This window comes from Mastigoproctus giganteus, chromosome 2 (genome assembly GCF_048544385.1).
Source record: "Mastigoproctus giganteus isolate SK-2022 chromosome 2, ASM4854438v1, whole genome shotgun sequence".
Taxonomy (NCBI): domain Eukaryota; kingdom Metazoa; phylum Arthropoda; class Arachnida; order Uropygi; family Thelyphonidae; genus Mastigoproctus; species Mastigoproctus giganteus.
The window spans coordinates 158,117,715-158,141,514 of NC_143576.1; the positions used below are offsets into that span (position 1 = coordinate 158,117,715).

General features: G+C 37.4%; 1 protein-coding gene across 3 annotated transcripts in view; it reads right to left on the reverse strand.

The window, feature by feature from the left end:
* Positions 1–23,800, reverse strand: part of LOC150089690 (TNF receptor-associated factor 5-like) — a 146,865-nt gene that overhangs the window by 93,045 nt on the left and 30,020 nt on the right. The window contains exon 2 of one of the 3 annotated variants that reach the window (XM_090368735.1): positions 6,964–7,068. The exons of 1 other annotated variant lie outside the window; for it this stretch is intronic. In XM_090368735.1, the coding sequence (XP_090224861.1) occupies positions 6,964–7,068 (105 nt within the window). Of the gene's footprint in view, positions 1–5,757; positions 5,801–6,963; positions 7,069–23,800 lie in introns of those variants that run through there. One more of the 3 variants, XM_090368737.1, reaches the window with a different exon arrangement.

Here is a 23,800-nt window from a genome sequence, read left to right on the forward strand (position 1 = left end):
GTTTATTTTAAAAATATGGCAATTTTTATATATTATTATAAATATTACGACAAATATTATTTTTTAATAATTGAATTAGAATTCTCAATTTCGTTTTTTCGCAGATAGCTTATTTTTATATTAATGAAGAGAATGGAATTGTTTTTATTCTAAGAATTAGTGTACATCACTCGCCAACATATAGGTATATATGCGTGATGTTTTGTCTTATTTGTGGTTGTATTTAGCAGCATAAAATGAGCAGCCTGTTACTCAAAAAGAATGTTGCAAACAATTTAATTAAAATTACCTTAGTGTTTAATTAATCTGTTAATTACTGAACTTTTGTGGCCAGTATTCGCTCTGATCACTCACTGAATACATTGGAAACTATTCATTGCTCTGAAAACTGCTGTACCAAGTACTAGAAGGAACAGCAGCCTATCAGAAGCTCGGCCGTAGGGGCGGTTTAATTCCATAGTTGTGGGTAAAAGCAATTCAATTGAAAGGACTGGTTGAGTGGCGCTCGTAAAATAACTTAACGTTCAATGTATTCTCCACTGGTCGTCTCGTGAGACGCCACCGGTGCCCTGTAGGCAAGTCGAGTTCATAGTATTTTGATTGCTGTAAACTTCCGGAGAAATATTTTTATCTTTTGTCCTTGAAGAAAAAAAATTATCAGTTCATTATTTGTCGTCCTTCGGGAAGAAAATATCCTTCTATATATGATAATGTTCAAACTATGGAGCTGACACAAGAAAGAATAAAATTTAAAAAAAAAGCATCTTGTCAAACACGTCTAAAAGTATACTTCTGCAACGTCAGTCAGCCTTAATACTTGGTTGAATACCTTGTCTGCAATTAATCATCACATTGTGTCGACAAGAAAAATGGGATTAAAAGAGAACATATGTTTGTTAGAATAATGAAGACAGCTATAACTGCTGGTGTAAATCATTTCCAAGCAAGCCTACAACAATAACATTAATTTTGTTCCAAGCCATTTTTTCGCTGAATTTGGTTGGCGACTTTAAAGTTGTTCTTGCTGTTCTGAATTGTCGTCAATCGACGATTGACGACGGCATTAGAACACACAAAAATAAGTTGTGTTCTAATGCCGGTAATCTGTTTGCATTTGAAAAACCCGGGGGTATCCCGCATCTCCACTGCAAGATTTCCTCAGTTAACCTCATTGCCTGAAAGTTCTTCTCGTAGCGTCTGCAAACTGAGTTCTAAGGTTGGTATGTCTGTCTGTGGAGTGGAGGAAAGTGTCACCCCACAGATATACCACCTTAGAACCATTCAAAATTTATAGTCACGACAGGATTTAAACCAGAACCTTTCTAAATTAAGATGAAAAGTGACATAACATAGCCGCTATCCTTCAAAGCAGGCTCCGTGACTTTAATTATTGACTATGGTTATAATGTAGTAAAAATTAAAGATATAGAGTAACAGACGAAGTGTAGAATTCAAGTATGTGTACCAGAAAGAGGATTTTTCTGTTGTAGCCTGAGAAAACGAGTCTTTAGCATCAGAACGTACTCAGTCATTTCAATATACAGTATTGTTCTGGTACTGCTCTACTTTCAAGGTTTAATAAGGGACAGGCTTTGGGGGGAGAAGAGAGAGAGAGAGAGAGAGAGAGAGAGAGAGAGAGAGAGAGAGAGAGAGATTATATGGTTCCAAGAGCAGATCCGGAGGAGGGCATTTACCCAGTAACATCATTCGAAAAGCATGATCGTGTATGTTACGCTTCCACTGTTAATCCCACTTCCCCCTCCCGTCAAGATTAGATCACCTTTGCTATTATCAAAAATCGTGAAAACTGGATTCGTCCTTGTATGGTGCTCGAAATTTATTAAACTTTGCTACAGTAAAAACAAGTTATTTGGTTTTCAGAAGCATTAGCAACTAAGGCCATATGTAAAAACAAGTGAAGTCCTACCGTTTAGAGAGACTTTTAATAGCCATATAATTTCATGTCAGTGCACTGTAAATAATGCTTATTTATTAATTATAAAACAGGATGTGTTAGTAATTATTTTAGAAATTGAATTAATCAGTGAAAGTAAATTGGTTGAATTTATTCTACAATTGGTTAAGTTAAAAATTTCCGGCTCCTTTACCTACGGCGATGAACACGTTGTGCCACAGTTGGCCATGACCCCAGGTTTTCAGAGAGTAACTGACTTTGAATGGTAGCAATTACTTTGAAACAAGGAGACATATCTTTGAAGAAAGCAGAAATTCAGAATTTATTTATTTATCACTAGACACAAATAAAAATATACAATTAAATACTGGAATTTAATACATTACAATATAAAGAAGTTAGTTAATGCGTTACATTTCAGGCGCGTAAGCAAATTGATAGTAACATTTCTATAGAGAAAATGGGGAAGGAATGCTATGAAATCCCGAACCTAGAACCATCCCGGGGGCCAAAAGAATATATATTGAAAATTTGGTAGCAATCCGCATTTTTTTTTTTTTTTTTTTTTTTTTGTCGATTAACGGGAGAACATGCTTTCATATACAGTATGCCGATTTTTGTAGGGAGAGGGCACGAGGGCTGTGGAATAGTAACTGGATCCGAAATTTTTCCAAGGAAATTTCCTCAGAACATAGATTGAAAATTTGGCCTCGATCCGACATTTCGTTCTAGAGATTATGCGAAATATGCTTAATACGAATAGATTTCTATGGTCAATGGGAGGGGGGGGGGGTATGGGAGGCTCTGATTGATCTTAAAAGCTTTCCAGGGACCAACGAATCATATGCCGAAAATGTGATATCGATTAAACATTTTCTTATTAAGTAATATCTAAACATCCGATAACATACTTCCATTACAAGTTAAGTAATGTATTCAATGCATTCCATTTTTCCTTAAAATTAATTGATTTTTATTTTTCTGTGATTAACTAAAGAGACAAATAAATATAGTTATTTTTATCAATTAATTACTAAGATTATAACTTATAGAACACTTAATAAAACTCTATAGTTTACGTTCTCGAAACTTAGTTGTTCAGTTTAATTGCAACTGAATAACAGTTATTGCTTTTTCCCATATACCTTTTTAAGTTTCATTTCTGTGTATTATACCGTATATCTATCTCTTCACGAGCGACACCATGTTTACAATTCTCATATTAAAATTCACGCAAAGCGTGAACGGGCTGTCTAAAGCTAACAATACTGCCTTAAAACTACATTTTATCTATTAATTTTCTTTTTTACTTAAAAATTATATATATATATATATATATATAAAAGAAATAAAAAAAATAGTCAGATTCCTATTTATCCGATTTTAATGAAATTTAGGATGGCTCAAATCTTTCTATACGAACCAAATATAAAATTTCATGAAGATCCATCCACTCGGAGTCACGTGCGGACCAACATGGTGAAAACAATAGGCGCTTATGCACATATGCTAATGCGCCAAATAAAAATTGCACAATATGCATACACTCATAATATGATACAAGTTATTCATTCTTTTGCGTCAAATGAGAAAAATACCTTAAAACACAAAACATAAATGGAGACGCTGTAATGACAAATTTCTTGTCGATGCTTTTAGGATTTTATTGTACTGTAGCAGTTAGTTCAAACATTCTAATTAGAGTTTGGCGGTAATGTTTTAGCAAAATCCAAGCAGTAATAAACGGCCAACATGCTACGAGCATTGTTCGTGCCCCCATATTATTTATAAAAGGATTTATGAACCGAACCTTCAGAAATCTGGATAAAATCGTAAATGTAACCCATTCTTTTAATATTATTTGCCAACTTTAGTATATGCCAGCCATGTCTTGAGGTCAGTCAAATGAAATATTGGATAAGAATCTAATGATCATAGCTAGGAGGAATTTCCCCTAGTATAAATCGCGGTTCAGGGGAGAATTTTGTAACGGCAAATGAACTAAATATATATTATTTTTTCTTATTTTCTTGAAGCTACATATGATGATGATCCGAACTCCATTGGGACTGCCCCACCTTCCAGTGGTGTGGACGAGAACCTCGAATCATCTCTCCATGTGACTGATGCTTCTGAGTAGCCAAGCGGCCAGAACATAAACACTACTTACACAAACCTGCACATATCTGGCCCTTTTACAGTGGTACTATTCTTCAGAGTTACGAAGCGGAGTTGAATTAACGTTCTAGGAGCCATCCTTACAAAAAACAATATATTAACTTTCCACGACTTAACTCTTTTTTTTTCCTGATCACTCAGGAATAAAAACAGGGTCAACGTTCGCATACACTGCAATCGTAGTAACTTACAAAAACGCCAGTCATGCCACAATAGTCGATGTCCATATAAAAATCACACACCGACAGGATGTACTGCTGATGACAAACAAACCGAGAGAGGCGTAGGCTGACACTTTCGGCACTAATAAATTCATAAACAGCACTCGACAATCACATCGAGAATTTAAACTGCGTGGAAGCGTACCGACTTATTCGCGATATGATTTCAAGTTCATCCCATGAATTTAAACAGCGGAGACGATGCTAAAAGTGAAAATAACTGCAGCGATAAGACGAGCATGCACTAAGCGGTTTCTGGGACAGCCAAATAACCGTTCCTAAATGTTATCAAAAAACGAAGTAGACTGAACGAAACAAGTAAATGCAATCACTTACAACGCACAAAGTTCCATCCTTTGTAACGTCAATAGTTGTACAGGCTGATTTTAACACTGAACCATATAGCGGCTTATAACAAGGCCACGAACAGGATACTAATTTTGTCCTGGACAAATACAGATAAAACAAGGATTTTATAATGATCCTTAACAAAAAAAAAACGACCCATTATGTACAGATCATAGTTTTTCGAAAATATATACTATTATTTGGCCCCAGATTCAAAAATTTATTCATACACCTCAGGTGGCGTACGTGCTAGTTGCAAACGTCGTGCCGTTCGTCTGGCTATAAAAGAAATCTTTATTTATGAACGTTTTCTCCTTATTTAATAAACGCTATAATTAAAAACAAAACGTTCTTAATAAGCAGAAATACAGTGAAAGTCCATCACGACAAGTACGGTCAGCAAAGAAAAATTTTAAGTATTATTTGGATTAAACTGCAGCATACTACATGTATTGTGTATTTGTTCTTCAAAGTTATGGAAAGAAGTTTTCATGATTGCAGCAGATGTTTGAAGCATGAGAAATTATCAGTAAGTATACTTTGACTCGCCTTTATGTTTTTCACTTTTGCTTGTCAGTAGCCAACTAGTAGTTGTAACGTAAACATGTTTGTTGTGTGGTGGGGAGAAGGGATGAACTGCGCACCTAGAAAATGACAAAACTGATAAAATGCTATTAAAGTTGCATCCCATAAGGTAAATTTTAAGGTAAAAGCTTATTGAGATTATTGGATACAAAAGGTTTAACGAGAATTCCTTATAATGAAGATTATCATTTCTTGTTATAGTGAACTTTCACTGTATATTCATAATGCAAATAATCGTTAAAAAATAAAATTAAAAAGGCCTATCGTAACCTACATAGGGTGTGGGCTGAAAATCAGCCCACACACTGATTATAATGCAGCCATTAAAAGATGTTTAAAAATCGATAAATAAACTACTGAATATAATGTTATTATTAAAGTTAATTATTCAATATGAAGAGTTAAACCTCCGCTCAACTGTGGAAGCGCTACTAGATAATCTGGAAATCGCTGCGTGCATGATTGAGAGAGATTCAAAGCAAAGAAAGAGAATAATTCCAGCTTACAAACCTGAACTCCGCTTCCTTCTTTCATCCCTGAAAGCCTTGATACACTTTGCCTCTCCTATCTCACCCGGCCTTCAGATCTGAATTTCCTTGAGACTTTGTCGAGTAACCTGGTTTCTCTACGTTACACACTAGTTGCTACAATGCAGGCAGACAATACATTGAGATTAATTTTGTTGTTCTTTTATTCCGTGGTGTGGAGGCCGGGTGAGAGGGAGGAGATTTACGTGCTGGCATTTTACTGCACGAAATTTTCACAGGTCTAAGTTAACTATAAATATGACTCCTTGAAAAGTCCATTATTCGCGTTTTCTCTGTCTGTCATATAGCTTTTGGTCACGCGATGAGTGTTTACTACATCTTTTTTGCCGTTACCCACTTCACGAATGCTCAATAGACCGCTTTTAAAATGCCATCTGCATTCTTTCCCACGATGTATTCTCCAGCGTTTACTATTAGCTATTCAAAGATCCATTGCGTGTCATGTTGGAACTGGACAGCGTGACTATAACAGTAAGGAAACCGGCGAAAAAAACTTTCTGGACTCGATTCTGCTGTATATACATACCAAAGAGAAAGCACCGAATTCACTTTATGTGACTGACATCTTAGATGCGCTTGCTGAAAAGTAGACGATCACGATATTGTAATCTATTCTTTCGCCTTACAGAAACAGACTTAACCAGTTGAATGACACAAAAAAATATTTATTGGAACAATGAACTTGGCTAGCAATTTAAAGCTTAAAGGATTTAACAGATGAAAAAAAAAGCATGGGTCGCAATATAATTTATCACTCGCGGGACAAAATATTCTGAAATTCTTGTTCTTTTTTTTTTTTTTTTTTTTAATAGAAAACCTTAAAGAAAAGTGAGCCGCTTTTCATATGCCCTGTCATCGCCTATTTATGGCGAAATTTTTGTAAGGAATGCAATTCATAAAGCATTCATTCATACTCTTATTATTTTGCTAATAACAGCAGCTTATATAGGAATTTCGTTTACTAGGGGGGAGGGGAGTGGAAGAGAATGAAAAATACAATGTTTCACATACGAAAGTATACCCATCTTGAAGAATGGTTTCGTTCTTCATGAAGTAAAGATATACCATAGGATGGGTTCTCATATGTTAACAGACATTGAGAAAATAGTAATAATACTGTTCATTTGTATTCTGTAACGAAACCAGTTATGGAGTAAAAATGCCTTACCTCAAGGTTATTTAGTGTTACAGTCCTTTTACAGCCCTGCTTCTTTTGAAGACAATAAACCTCCAGCTGTACTAACTTGTTCTTCATCTCTTTGTCGAGACATAACTGGAAATAAAATGAATCGTGATGTCAGTGCCATTCAATAAATCTCTAAGAGAATATAATGCGACCGCGAATGGTATTTGGACAGAGAGACACGTGGCGTTATATAATTATATACCACGCTATTTGTGTGTGAACCGAGAGTACAGAATAAATGCCGTGGAGTGGGATGATTTGGACAGGCTTGAGTTGTGGGAAGGACCGCGGTGGTGAGAAAATTCCATGAACCCTGTACGTAATTGCGTGGAGACAGGTTTTATAAAAAATTAAATGTTTTTGTTTATACTCCGGCACGACAACATACCCGTAGGTCAGAGGAGTTTACAATTAATCATTCTGACAAGAACACGATCGTTATATCGTATTTAGCTGTCACGTAACCTCGAACTACGGTCAACTCAAAAAGCGAGCGCTACAGCATCAATGCAATGTCAATGTAAATTTATATAAGAGCACCTTGCTCATTTATATATATATTGACGTTATCGTCCACACACAAAGTTGATGTGTACCTATACCTTAAAATGATAGCCTTTTCAGAGAATGTGATTTAATTTTTTTTTTCTGTAGATGGAGGGTACGCATTAATTTATAAAGCCACTAGTATCAATGTCCTTAAGCGAAAATGGAAGTAAATAATCAACAACCCTTCTTAGCGTCACTCCTTACAACTTCTGAAGAAAGGCCGGGATAGCCTTCTGAGACCCCGTAATTAATATAGTGTCATTATAAAGTCCTTGTGCAGTTTTAAATTTTCATACCTTCCGTTCTATGTATGATAAAATCAATCTGTGAAAAACGTTAGAATTGTAATTTAGTGACGTTTAGTATGTGCTGAGAGTGATTCATTTATTTTATTGTAGGTTAGCAAAAATTTTATTATTATTTTTGTTTGCAGAATTAGGCTTGACCAAATGGCTTAAATAGAAGAGAAAGTAAATTGTGTGCTGTGGTTGGCCGAGTTAAAGTCTGTAACCGCAGTAAAAAAAAAAAGATTTAGAACCCATTACAACAAAGATGCACCACACAGGAATTCCATAATTAACTGGATGACAAAAAAGTTTAAAGAAACAGGTTCGATCAATGATAAACCGCGATCTGGAAGGCCAAGGACGGGTTGTAAATAGTGAGAGTTATTTGGAAATGCTGCAAAATTACTTTATTCTTGAACTAATACGTCGTTTAGGATTATAGGTGATACGTGTTTCAGCAAGATGGTGCACGTTGTCACTTTTCTCTCAGTGTTAGGCAGTTTCTGAATGAAAATTTTCCCAACGTATGGATTGGAAGAAGTGAACCGATCTCTTTGCCACCACGTTCACTAGATTTGAGCCCATTGGATTTTTTTTCTATGGGGACATGTTAAAACTTATTTATTCAACAAAACCTCGCTCTTTAGACTATAGTCTTAACATGTCCCCATAGGAAAAAAAAAGAGAAAGTAAATTGATAACGGACTAGGATAACTACTGTAATGTGATTCAGGATATTACTGAAAATCGACAGCATAACGTATTTGTAAAACTTCAGAATCGTATCTCAGTTTGTATACGTAATGACGGTGGACACGTTGAGAATTAACAATCTCAAGAATAAATGTATGTAAAACTGTAATAAATCCCTTACCCTTTTTACAGCTTGATTTTATCATGTATACAACGGAAGTTATGAAAATTTAAAACTGCACAAGGACTGTGAATTTTGCGTAACAAGACCGCGTCATGGTGCCACGAAAGTTTATTTTTTAATAACTACCACCATTATTAAATTAAGTTTGAAATGAGTACAGTATATACTTATTAACTGAATAAACATTAGCTTCTACTGGACCTGAATTGCTATAACGACGAATAAATAGTCTAACTAGAGGGCGATACTAAGGAACTCTTTTTCTAGGTTCATATCCTAGAATTTTCGCAAGAGTTAACTAAATAACCCTTTTTATCCCGTTACTTTCATTTGATAAGTCGATAGCTTGGCCGATATTACTGTATAATTCTCGTCTCTCATTGGCTTCTGCTCAACAGGACTGACAGATGTCAATCAAACTTCCATTACTGATACTCACTGCAAATCAACCTTTATGTAATAAATTCCCAAGTTTTTATTTAACCCGCTTTATATAACCTAACTTTATTTAATAATATTATGTTTCATAAATGTCTAGTTAAAAATTAAACTTCCCTATTTATCCTATTTTAGGTAACCTAACCGTGTTTAATAAGGTTAGGTCGCTTTAATAAGACTAGGAATTTAATATGTCGTAACTTCTATATGATACATAGCGATATGCACGTGAAATTACATTTCCTAAATTATTAATTAATAACTAACCACCAATTATCAAATTTTGGATAACCTAACTTTATTAAAATAAGGTTACGTTACCTGGCCACAGGTTACAGCATGCATAAAGTTCGTAGTATTAAATTCTACATAAATGGAACAACGGTTATACAGGGTGTTTCAAAAAGTGATGGTCAATAATTTAAAGGTGAACTGTACAGAGTTGGGATCCACCACTGACTAGTTTGTTTAGGTTAGGTTATGCTCATTCTCTCCCTTTCCCATCTCTCAATGCTCTGAGACGTAGCGGGCATACTAGTACTTGTCATGGAAAGAGGATACAGCAACGAAGAGTATGCGGACATGCACTTCATGTATGGTAAAGCCAACGGCAGTGCACTCGAGGTTGCATATTTGTACCAAGAAGCATTTCCCCACCGAAGGAGCCCAACAGGCGCGCATTCATCAGGGTACATCAATGCCTTAGAGAACATGGGCGCTTCGCACATGGAGTACGAGCAGGTAGGCCCAGAAGCATAACACCTGATGTTGAGGAAAAGTGTTAGAAAGAATTAAAAAAAAAAAAACTATTATATTTAGGCCACCCGAATAATTAAATTCATCTGTCGTGCTGTGTCTTATGTCTGTTAATTGCGTGTGTTCTATGGTCGATTTTTCTGTTTGCTGGACAAAAAACTACAGTTTCTGGGGGGGGGGAACTTTGCTATCTACGCCTGAGACCGATTAACTCAGCCACAGAGTGAAAAAAGCCAATTAAAGTTCCTCGCATCATCGACGGGATTCGAACCCGGGCCTTTTCCACCCGGTGTGAGGAAGACGTATATATATATATATATATATATATATATCTCACAGTGGCACCAGGACTATTCGTCCATCTCCACCAATTGTCATGTAGAGAAAAAAAACTCTTAATCACATCAGCCCGAAGTGTAAATGTGTATTTACCAGACATCTCTGCCATCAGGTGGCAGCCACCAACATGGGCAAATACCACTCGATGCTCGCCGTAGCATAAGGAGACGAACCTGGATCTACTCCTATGTCAGTGCTAACATAGCACCAGAAAATCCCGCACCCACCAGTGGCCGTGCAAAACCGGCAGCTGGCCGCAAAATCCCGCTCCCAGGTCGCCCACACCCGAGAGCCAGCAAAAAAAAAAATTCTGCATGTGAAAAAAAAAAAAAAAAAAATCAGATGCCAGCAATCCCGCTCATCAATTGCAATGTGCACATATTAGCCAGCGTGCAGATTGCAATTGAGAACCAGCATAAAAAAAAATAATAATAAATAAAAAACTAATAATAATAAATAAAATTTAAAAAAAAAGTCTTATCCCCTGGAATATAAATCCAAACCGGAGATATATAATATCCTGCCTACAGTTACCCTAAAACTACAGGCCAGCACAAAAAAAAAATAATAAAATAAAAAGAATAAAAAATATATAAATAAATAAACAAAAATTTTTTTTTAAAAAGTAAATAAAAATAAATAAATAAATATCCTTCTCTTTTTACTGCTCAGCAAGACCAGAAGTTGACATTACAAGGAAAGACAGTCTCCGCTTATTAAAGACCAATCTTGCAAAATCTTGCAAGGCATTAAAATATCTTCTATTTGCGAGGTATAATTTTTAATTTCCAGGACCAACACGACAACAGTATTTCTTAAAATTTGTCTGTACTGCTCATAAATAATACTATAATACAGCACACGATCTTAGGTTTCAACACACGTACAGTAGCAAAACGGGTCAGGTTTTAACCCAAAATAATGCATCTTATAATAAAAAGATCCATGTCCCGTCAAAAAATACGAGGTTTCCATTAGAAAGAAATAGAACAAAATGGTAGAAAGAATAGAACAAAATCCAGGAATTTTGACAAGGAGGGTTGCTCTGCAAGAGCGAGTACTGAGTCATAGCAGTGTGTGGCAAATTTTGCATCCCCAATTATTGTACCCCTACCATATCCAGCGTGTACACGGTCTCAGCAATACAGACTACCCTACCCTCCTTTCAGCAAATCAGAAATGGCCCAGGAATGCCTGAGAGGAATCGCAACTCAATGCAGAGAAGACTGCAAAGCTGCGTACAGACAACATTTCAAACACTTTTTGTAACATCCTGTAACATCTGTAAAATCCTGTGGTGTTGAAACCAAAAATTAAAAATGTATTATCTTATGTTTAATAAAACCACCCCTAGCAAAGGATCCACAGCTTTTTGCTAAACTAGTGCTCCCATAGCCAGTGGCGGATCGTAACAGAAAATATGCATTTTCCCGAAAACGGTTCATTTGCTGACCGGCGTTCACTGGAACTTTTTTGCTTATTTTAGTTTGTACTTTTCACCTTTAAATTATTAACCATCATTTTTGGAACATCCTGTATAACCAGGGATGGTATTCTAACTTCTGGGTAATGAGGATCTGGATGCTCGTTGAAGTTGCTTGTTGCAAGAGGGTCTGATTATATCGTAATATAAAACTTTACAACATTTTCTTTAAAAAAAAAAAAAAAAAAAAAAAAAAAATGTGTAGCAGTCTTTTATTTCACTGACAGTAATGATTTTTATTACGTACATCTACAGAAATTATTTCCATGCAAAAATCATGATTAATGGCAACCGTTGACTCGTCAAACATAATGAATGTTGAATTGATTGGGGCCCTACTTGATGGTAAATAATTATATAAAATAACAATACTAGCATTTCCTGTCCTAATTTTGTATCCAGTTTGCTATCTCTCTGCTCTCAGCTAATTTTAGAACTGCAGACCATATCACGAAATACGAAATATGTAGTTTGTGTGGATGACACAATAATCGTGCCAGATTACTTGGTGTCATCAGACACGAAAGTTGGTTGGGGAGGTAGGTGGGTATGGATTTAGAATTCCATCTGCAGGTGTGCACGTTTCCAACATGATGCTGTAGGTTAGCAATGATATAAAAGGGTCATAACGAAGAAATCGGGTCATAAGGACGATCTCATGCAAACAGTTCTAACGCAATACTGCAGTTTTACTCTTTCGTCATCAAAATAAAACATGTGGGGATGAGATGGTGCATGCGCTGTGACATTCAAGCTCATGTGTGTTTTTCTGTCTCACTAAGGCAAGGTTAAAAAGCGAAGTTAACCTAAATGAACTTCCGTCTCGTGATCTGTGTTTAGAAACCGTGATAGCAAACAGAATGGTAATAAAAATCTGCGTGAAAAACTCAAACATACAAGTTATAAGAATTAGACGCACATCATAAATAAAGCCTGACATGTTTTTTTTTTTTTTTTTTTTTGTTTTCTTTACTTTTTTTGCGCAGTGCAGGAGATGCTGATCTGAAGAGAATAACTTAACAGGGTGGATGACCAACCGTTGCCCTTAACGTGCTCAACGTGGTAATGGGCACTGACCAACATCCAGTCTAGATAATCTGGTTTGCGATTCTACCTGCCCGATAAATACGATCGTTAAAAATTTAAGAGCAGTGAAACAGGTGTTAAAGAAGGTTGCACGGATAAAATATGAATATCAAAGAGTGGAAGAGTTTGGAGAATCATAAAATCTAAATGTGCAGTCGTGAGAAGTTGATGAATGAACGGCTAACCTGTTGCAGAAATGGCAGCTATATATCACAGTAAAACAGTTAATTTACCAGAGAAGAAAAACGAATACATAGTTAATTTTAACATTTAATGAAGGATTGGAGGGAACTTCCATGAAATTATTACTTTTCAAAATTAGTAGATGCATGTTGATGAAACAACTGGCAAAGGCTTTGAAATGCTTTGTTACTTTAACTTTTTTTATTTTTTTATTTTGGAATAAATTGTGTCGATAATTGAAGTTAACTCAAAATGTTGAGATCATGATTAAGGGAATTTTTTTTTTTTAAGGTTGGTTCTAAATTAACCTGGCTTTAGCCTTTATTAATACTGTATTAACATACAAGGTCTACTGATCCCAACGAAAGTCTCATAAGAACAATGTTAATTTTTTCCCTTGAAATTATGCTCCTGGTTATATTCTCAATCTTGCTTTCAACTAGCATATCTTACAATCCAGTTAGCTGGTTGTTTCAAGAATACACTGAAAGGACAGAATTCATAGGATACCCGGTTCCTAATCGTTAGTGAATTAATCGATTTTTTTTTTTTTTTTTTTTATGAAAGCCCCAAAGACGAGAGGTATTAGAACCTATAGTACTTAGTACCGTGCATGGGTTGGAGGTTGAGACTTAAGTCTCCACCATGACCATCAGGCGATCATTAGCCGCAATAGGTTATGGGAGCCGCTGACCGACCAGAGTCCCATTGCTAACACCACGACACAGGACTCAACTGGGCGAAAGAACTTCGGCACTTGGATGATTGAAGACGGTCTCCTGGTCCGATGAGTCCTGTTTCCAGTTATTTCGAACGGATGGAAGGGTATGCATCTGGCGGAAACCGCATGATACTATGCACTCGTCATGTCCAGGGCTCCCACTCACAAATTTTAAAAAAAACTTAGATTGCAACTTAAATAAACCCAAAAAAAACCTAGTTTTCATCATATAGTATAGCAACACAAATAAGATAAAACTTACCATGCAAAAATATCTTTTATTTAATTGTAATCAGAATTTTCATCCCATTCAGTTCCCTCCACATTTATTTTTTGAAATTCTTTCATTTTTTTCAAACGTTCTTCGTATCTTTTATGACAAGTTCCTTGTATGACTTCTTTTACCAATTCTGATTTAGGTTTCCATGTATAGCAATTTTGATTAGATCTATTTATCGCCTGTTTTGCCATTAGTCGATTTTTCACAGTTTCTGGTTTAAGGGAGTTTGTGGCTTTTGTTTTTATATGGTTTACTTGGGAGAAGATTCTTTCTACGCTTGCCGAAGAGTGAGGTAAAATAGTTAGACTGGTCATAAAGTTAGATAAAATCTCATATTATGAATTATTAAAGCCATCTTTTACATTACGTAACAGATACCAAAACTCAGGGATGGTTTTGTAAGAGAAATCTAAATCTTGATTTAAACGAAATGATCTCCATTCATCATCTAGAAGATCTAGTTTGTCTTCAGAATGGAAAATTGAGGATGGCGAATTGGCACGATCATGTATCACTGCTGGGTCAAGAACATTGAGACTGGCGATAATTCCATCATCATTTAGAGGAAATCTTTTTCTGATTTCCATACAAAGTTCAACAAGAAATTTTAAACAGTCATTTTTAAACCTGCTTTCACTGTCACCAAGTGGTGTTGAATTTAATAAGGCCATACAACGGCCTCCCAAATATATTTTATTCAGAGGCTTATGATTTATTGCATTGCTTGGATCAATTTCAACCAGCTTGCACGAAATAATGACTTCTTTTATGAAAAAAACTAAGAATATTTTTATACTCAATTGAAACCATTGAATGAAGTAAGTGCAATCTGAAATGTGCTCAGATTGAAATTCAATATTCAGGCAGTTTATTTTCTCCAGTACATATCCTAAAAACAACAACATATGCTTAGTTCCTTTGGTGATCATAATATTGTAAATATTCCCTGCACCATCGATTTTGTCAATTTTTGATTGAGACTGAAAATAAAGAACTAACGCATCCCACTGCTCAATAATAATTTTTATTACATTGCCACAGGATAACCAACGTGTTTGTGCTAATTTGGGGATTTTATGCTTAGCAGTATCTACAATCATCTTGAATCATTTTGAACTCGTTTAATCTTTTACTACTACAGGAAAAATAACAAGATATATCTTTTATAAATATTTCTAGATATGACGGTAGTACCTTGACTGAATGACTAGCACATAATGCAAAAGAATGGCAAACACATCCCATTATAAATACTGATGGTACATCCTTTTTTAGGGGCGCCTCCGTAGCCAGGTGAGAATGAGCAGCAGTGCGTAGCACACGCTTCTTGATTAGACCGGGGTTCGAGCCCGTCTCCACCAAATACAGAGGATGCGGAAAGGTCAGGAAATGACCACCGCATATGCCGGAGCAATATGGCCTTAGTTGCAAATGCTCCTAAAAACCAAATAACAATAACAAACAATCCTTTTTTAGCAATGACTGGAACCCACTCTTAGTACCCATCATAGTGGCACAATTATCACTTCCAAAGCCAACGAGATTACTTATTTGAATGTTTTTTTCTATGAAAAGATCTTTTACAGCTTGATAAAGCCCTTCTGAAGTACCATTTTCGACACAAACAGTGTCAAGTAACATATCTACAACATCAAGTTTTTGAATATCAAAATATCTAACAACAACAGCTAGAACTTGAGATAAAGATAAATCTGTACTTTCATCTATTATCATTGAAAACTTGTTGTTTCTGCACATGTTAGAAATGTATATTTTTTCATGATAGGCTATGCCATCTTGTATAAGATAAGAGACTTTAGCCGCCTTCATCTGAACTTGTTTTGCAATATTGCTATCATGAAATGCTTTCTTACATGTTTCTATAAGGTGATCACATTGCGCAAATGGAATATTATGCTCAGAAATGAGTGCAGCAATTGTTAACTCTGCCTTTGCTACTTCTTCATTCTCTGTAGGTTTACGTTTTTGAAGAACGTGTCTAACGTTGAACTTGTCTTAGCAATATTTGCACTTTTTTATGTTTAACTGTATTTTTATGCGCTAGTAACATCGATTTATTGGCATTCTTTAATTTCATTTCACAACAAATACAGTAAGACGCACCTTTTTCATTACTGTCTTCTTTCAACCAATCCTTTAATTCCGGATCTTTTAAACATTCATTTCTAAAACTTTGAGTATACCACCGTTTACTCATCTTTCTCTGTGGGGAAGAAGTTTCAGACATTGTGGACAATTTGTGGGTATGGCTAATTAGCAGTTATCTTATTTAAAATGTTCTATAAAATAAAAAATAAATCACTAATCCATTAACATAACATAGAAATAGTCACTACAATTTAAATTTATTATATCACTGTACGTAGTACACGCATAAATGTAAAAATCACACCAAATAATGCAATAATACCACGAACAATCACGAAAGACTGTGCAGTAAAGACCGCCTTCCGCCTGCTCAATAGGCTGAGCATATATGTTAGTAACACGAACATGTATGCTTACATGTATGAACATGTAAGCGTAATTTCATAGTGTAGAACCCTGCGAAAACTTTGAAATCCTTTTACATTTGTAGTATTTTGTACAAGCACTTGAGATATTACAAATTATGATCAGTATTGTTAGAATATAAAATTAAGAAAATTGTAAACTGTTATTTTTTTTTTAGCATTAGCATTAGTAGAGGCATTTGATGCAAGAAAGCAAGCTTATGCAGCATCAGCCAAAAAAACCCACTTCCACTTCACCCCTCTGTTCGTTCAAAATACCTGTCCAGCTGAGCCTTAAACTTATTTAGGCTATCAACCTCCACTACAAGGGATGGAAGTCTGTTCCACCAACCAACCACCCGCTGGCTAAAGGCAAATTTCCGCACGTCTATCCTACATCTGTCTTTCCTCAATTTGAATTTATGCCCTCTCAGGTGATTATTCTGAGCTAGAGGAAAAATCCCATCAGCATTGAGCATGCTCAAACCATTCAAGGCTTTATACGCCTCTATCAGATCACCTCGCTGGTGCCTAGTCTACAGACGCTGTAATTTGCAAAACTTAAGCCTTTCTTCGTAAGAGCACCCCTTTGTTCCATTCACTAATCTTGTTGCCCTTCTCTGTACTCGTTCCAGCAGCTCTACATCCTTCTTGAAATGAGGCCTCCAGACCTGTATACAGTACTCTAGGTGTGGCCTGACCATTGCCTTATACAAGGGAATAATCACCTCCTTATCCCTGCTGGAAAAATTCCTGTATATCATTGACAATACTCCATGAGCTACTCTTGCAGCCCGTCTACACTGCTCAGAGAACTTCATATCTGTCTGCAGAACCACCCCCAAGTCCCTTTCATTCTCTACCACTGTCAGTGTAGTACCACAGAGTTGATACGTTGCTCTGGGGTTGCTGTTTCCCATGTGTAGTACTTTACATTTGTCAATGTTAAACTTCATTTGCCACCTCTCAGCCCATCTGCTCAACCTTTCCAGATCCTGTTACAGCAGCATAGTGTCAGTAGTGCCCTTGACAACCCTGCCAACCTTTGTACCGTCTGCAAACTTGGACAAAATGGATGTCAGATGAACTAATGAGGCATATGGCAGAGAAGAAAAATGCATGGGATACTTACAAATTAACACATGACACAGAAGCCTATGATAGATACAAGTTGATATGCAACCAAGTTACAAAGGAAGTTAGGCAGGCGAAGGCAGATTACGAGAAATCCTTGGCAAGGGATGCAAAGAAAAACAGCAAAGAGTTCTTTACTTATGTAAACTCTAGAAGGAAGGGGATGAATCAGATTGGTACACTTGATAGAAGTGTACCAATTTACACTTCTATCAAGTGTAAATTGGTACATTGGTACAACTGTTGATGATCCTGCTCAGGTAGCTAACAAACTAAATGAATATTTTGCATCGACATTCACACATGAGGAGTTATTCAGCGAGGGGAATGCCAGAGGTGTATTCAACTCTAGCAGTAAGCTACAGAATCTTGAAATAACTGGGAGTAAAGTGGAAGAGAAACTGTTGAAGATAAACACAAGAAAGGCACCCGGGGTGGATGGGATCTATCCAGTTATATTAAAGGAGGCAGCAAAGGAAGTAAGCAAACCCTTAGCCATAATTATGAGAGCTTCCTTGGACTCAGGGGAGGTACCCATAGACTGGAAATGTGCAAATGTGACCCCAATTCACAAAGGAGGATCAAAGGCTGACACAAGTAATTATAGACCTGTGAGCTTAACTTCTGTTCCAGGAAAATTAATGGAGGCACTGGTTAAAGAAGCACTGCAGGATCATTTAGACAAGACTTCAGTTATAGCTCGGACACAGCATGGTTTTGTTAAGGGGAAGTCTTGCCTGACCAACTTGATTGGATACTATGATGCAGTCACAAAAGAACTGGATGCAGGGAATAACTTTGATATTATATACTTGGATCTTAGAAAGGCTTTTGATACTGTTGCACATGGAAGACTGCTACACAAATTGGAGCAGTGTGACATTGGAGGCAAATTGCTGCTATGGATAACGGGGTGGTTGAGGGGGAGAAGACAGAGAGTTGTAATCAGTGGACACTGCTCATCGTGGCCTAATGTTATTAGTGGAGTCCCTCAGGGCTCAGTGTTGGGTCCCTTATTGTTTTCTGTATTTATAAATGATATTGATGATGGTATATCAAGCTTAATGTCCAAGTTTATTAAATGTATTGAGAGAGGTCTTAAATGAGAATGTCTTAAATAAGACCTCGCAATGAGGAGCAGTTAGCCTCGACCCCGCTCCGCTCTCCAACTCGTGGTGCGGAAGAATGCTTCGACTTCGAAAGAAATCTCGGCGCTCGGGCGCATAGGCAGCAAACTTAATAAATAGAAATTCGAATCCAGAACGCCGCCCGATCAGCACTTCGGGCGGAACAGGCGACTGGATTTGCTGTGTAGACCAACGGGCACTACTTCGCAAACGGAACGAGAGGCATAGAGGAGAGGTGTAACACATGGCAGGGGTTCACAGGTACGCTGCACTTTATCAAGAGCTGATTAGCCATCATCGGTATTGATCAGCCCACACATATTTTTCACCATTCGTTTCGATTACTTCTCTTATCGGTGTCAGTATCTGCTTTATTCGCTCTCATTTCTAGGGGCTTCTCTTCGAACACCCAGCGATTTTAGAGTGAGGAAGACATCGGACCGCCATACACTTCTCAGCGCAGGCGGCCCCAGACCGTCCCTTTTGGGCTCATATTTTCTTTTTCATGTGTGTTCTGCTTGTAATTTACTTGGCGGTACGTGTATCGGCAATTTGTGTAAACGTTTCTCACCATTCTTTTTCGGTGATCGCAACGTACGGCGCATTTTTCATACATTCAAGCGACTGGCTAGGTCGCTGGGACAGTCTTTGCTGTACCCAATTATTCAATATAGAATCGTGCTCTGGTGATGGCTCACATTTAAGACTCATTGCCGTCGGCAAGCGTCTCTGCTCCCGCACACACACCACGATACTGTCATGACCATCCTCCCCTCTCAAATGAGAGGACTGCCTCTCTCATAAACATTTATTAAATGTATTAAATTTTATTTATTTACAAGAAATAAAAATAAATTTTGACTTAAAATTAAAAATTACCGAAAAAACCCAGATAATGAGATATTTTTGTGAAAAAAACCTATCAACCCAGATGACAATCAAAAAACCCAGATCTGGGTGGAAAAACCCACGAGTGGGAGCCCTGGTCATGTCAACAAGGAATCGATCAGGCAGCTGGCACACGTTGGGACTTCTGGTACGTCTAGACATATCTCTGCGTGTCCATCCTTCCAGACCATCTGCATCATCATCTTGCACCCACAAGGCAATGGACTCTTGCAACAGGACAATGCGCCTCCCCACAGAGCCATGGTAACTAGAACATGGTTCGAAGAGCATTCTGCAGATTTTACCACCATGGAATGGCCTCCCCGTTCACCGGACACCCCGTGGAGCATCTTTGGGATGCTGTGGAAAGGTCCGTTCGAGCTTTGCATCCTCCATCCAGGAATGCGACGTAATTTGGACAATGGTGTAGCAAGCATTGATGGAAATACCTGTGGAATGCTTTCGTGAACTAGTGGACTCAATGCCTCGCCGTGTGACTGCCCTTATCCGGGAGAAAGGTGGGCCTACTCGTTACTGGGTAGGTATTCCCATGTTTCTGTTCACTTAGTGTAGTTGGATCATAGGGCTCTGGTTCCTATGATCTTCATCCTGCATTATTTACAGGCATTTGCATGTTGTGCGAGCTAAAAAATTTATCCCCTCCTCCCGAGAGCAGCTAGATACAACCCCGGATGAGGCCTTTTAAGAATTCTTCCAGTCACCCATGGGGTTTGAAGTCAGACTAACCCCATGCCATGATTAATTAATTCCCACTGGTTTTTCACCCATTCTAACACCTGTGGAATTGTTGGTCGTTTCATGCAACCTTTTAGTGTAAACTGTGGTTTGTTAATTGGGGTGGCAATGGCTAAATTTGGCAAACAGCTGATGAAATACAGCTAACTCTGATTAATTGAGTACCTGCTTTTTCAATATTTTACAGGAGAAAAGGTGTGCGTCTTATGGCCGGGAAATAAGGTAAATACTGTGACCCCTGAATTAGCGATTTTCATCCTGACATTATTCACTGTGTATACGTGACAAGAAATGATTACATTCAGTAAACATCAATTAGAATTTACTAAGAGCGAATTGATATCGTTTTCATCATCCCCAAAGAAACCAAGGCTATGGGGCTTCAGTTTGCTGTATTTGTACACTGTATGAATTCTGTTGTTGATTTGCCTGTTTGGCTGATTGCCAAACAGGCAAATCAACATGAAAAATTCCAGTTTCCAATGGGAGGAGAAGTGACCAGTGTTTCCCAACTTTGTTCTCTATGTGGCCCAACTGGCTTTTGGCCTGACATGTCATGGCTTAGTGGGGATCATAGCTGAGCAATTTTTTGAAAACAAAGAAATGTCAATAACAACCACAACTTAGTTCAATTTAAAAGTATTTATTAATGGAACGATGTTTCTCATTTGAACAATTTCTATGTAAAAACAAAACACTGCAGGCATCTGCCGAATGAAAAAACAAAACTCAAACCAGTTTAAGCTGAAACTACTTTAGTTAGCATTAGTACAGGCATATGATATAGATGCAAGAAAACAAGCTTATACAGCATCAGCCAAAAAAAAAAATAAAAATAAAAATAAAACTTTCCCATTTTACCCATCCATTTCCTCCAAATGTTTGTGTACTTCTGCCTTGAATTTGATTACGCTGTCAACTTCTACGACAGATGGAAGTTTGTTCCAGCAATCAACCACACGCTGGCTAAATGCAAATTTCCGTTCATCTATTCTACAACTGTCTTTCCTCAATTTGAATGTATGTCCCCTCAGGCGATTAATCTGGGCAAGAGGAAGAATCCCATCAGCATTGAGCTTGCTCAAACCATTCAAGGCCGTATACACCTCAATCAGATCACCTCTCAGGTGTCTAGTCTCCAGACTCTGTAATTTGCAAATCCGAAGCCTTTCTTCGTAAGAGCAACCCTTTGTTCCATTCACTAATCTAGTTGCCCTTCTCTGTACTCGTTCCAGCAGCTCTACATCCTTTTAAAATGAGGCCTCCAGACCTGTATACAGTACTCAAGGTGTGGCCTGACCATTGCCGTATACAAGGGGATAATCTCCTCCTTATCCCTGCTAGAAAAATTCCTGTATATCATTGAAAACACACTATGAGCTACTCTTGCAGACTGTCTGCACTGCTCAGAAAACTGCATATCTGACTGCTTAATTACCCCCAGGTCTTTTTTCATTCTCTACCACCCTGAGTGTAGTACCACACAGTTGATATGTTACTCTGGAGTTACTGCTACCCATATGCAGTACTTTACTTTTTTGTCAATGTTAAACTTCAGTTGCCACCTCTCAGCCCATCTGCTCAACAAATATAGAAAACAACAATGGACCCAACAGAGATGTTCTCCTGAATTTTCTGCACCAATTTTCCAATCCTAGGTTCTGTTGTAGAAAGCGCACATCTAAGATCTGCCTCCCATTCAAGGCGATTCCGAGCCTTTGTCTTCAACTGCATCAACACTGAGAAGCCTGATTCACAAAGATAAGTCGTTGCAAAGGACAGGCGCTTCCGAAGGCATTCCTTTGCAATGTTGGGGTAGCTTCCCGTCATTTTTGACCAAATTCATAGATAGAGAAACCTTCAAAAACATCTCTGCGTTCAAAATCATTTTGAAGTTAAACTAGTTCATCTTGCAGGTCATCCTGGACGTCACTGACTTTAACAAGAAAAGAATTCCGCGTGAGCGACAGTTATTCTCTCCAAATTTCTGGAAAGTACTGCAGAAATTCTTCTCGGAGACAGCTGAGGTGTGTCAACAACATCATTTGCAACGCCAGGATCCAACGGATCATTAATAGTGACTGGTAAAAGAGATTTGAACATGGCAAAGTTCCCTTTCTCGGCCTTTCGTTTCCAGTTTTCAAGCATTCCGTATAAATGCACTGAGAGTGTCAATGAACTGAATGATAGTTGTTCCTTTTTCATGCAGCTTTAGATTCAGTCTGTCCAGTTGATCAAAAATATCCACAAGGTATGTGCAGTGAAAGACCCACAGCTTTTCATGGTAGGAAGCTTCAAGTTTGTACTTTTCTTGCATCTAAAAGGGTTGGAAATATGAAATTCCTAGGTGATGCACTTTCTTTGAAAACCATTGTACATGAACTAGAACATGGTTCATTGTACATGTATATGAACAACATAACTTACCTAGAAATAGTGTCTTGGAAGGTAATAAACATGAAAGAGTGACACGAGCATCTGACTCAAGCGCACTACAAAACACAAGTGAATAAGTTGCAGCAACTGCCAGAAACTAAACACTATGCAGAACACGGTATAACTCATGCAACTTGCATGAGTCATACCGTGTTCTGCCAACTTTGTCAGGTACAACTCAAAAATGGTGTAGTCTGTCAAGAAAGAATTGGACAGTCTTTGTGGCCCGCCTGGAAAACGTGCTTTGGCCCTCCAGTGGGCCATGACCCACGATTGGGAACCCCTTTCCTAGACCAGTTTTATTTATTTATTTATTATTCAATTTATTCCATATGCTTCACCCCTGAACAGCCTTCAGCTAGGAGGGTGCCTATATACATTTGTACATTTTGACTTAGACAGCAAACATAGAAGTCGTACATAAATTACACATATTATTATTATTTCTATTTTATAGAAACAGTTTCTATATAATATTATGAACATTAGTTTCTTTATCCAACAAACATCTAAAGTGAGCAAATATATCGGATAAAAATATATACAGTGACACGAGCAAAAGGTAGAGACATATAAACACATACGCGTCCTAATGTGTGCACATACAGCCAATACATATACATACAAAACACATAATGATTTAAAACAAATTAATTCTTCAGCAAAGTAGAGTTCATGGGAGATTCCATCCTGAAGGAGATAATCAGGAAACTTCTACAGTTGTATGTGGTGGTACATGTCCTGTATCTTCTCAGATCTGTACGCTTTCTCATCACAGAACTTGTGGGGATCAATCTTCGGGTGTTGTACGTTTGGAGGATGTTAGACGGAAAACATCTTCTAAGCATAGTTAAATTCTGTAATAAGCTTCTTAGGGGAATCCATGAACTATTGCAAAGGACGCGGGAAAGCCTAGGACCTGCAACAAGATTATGGACATTTGGAGCGTCAAAGCGATCGGTGAGG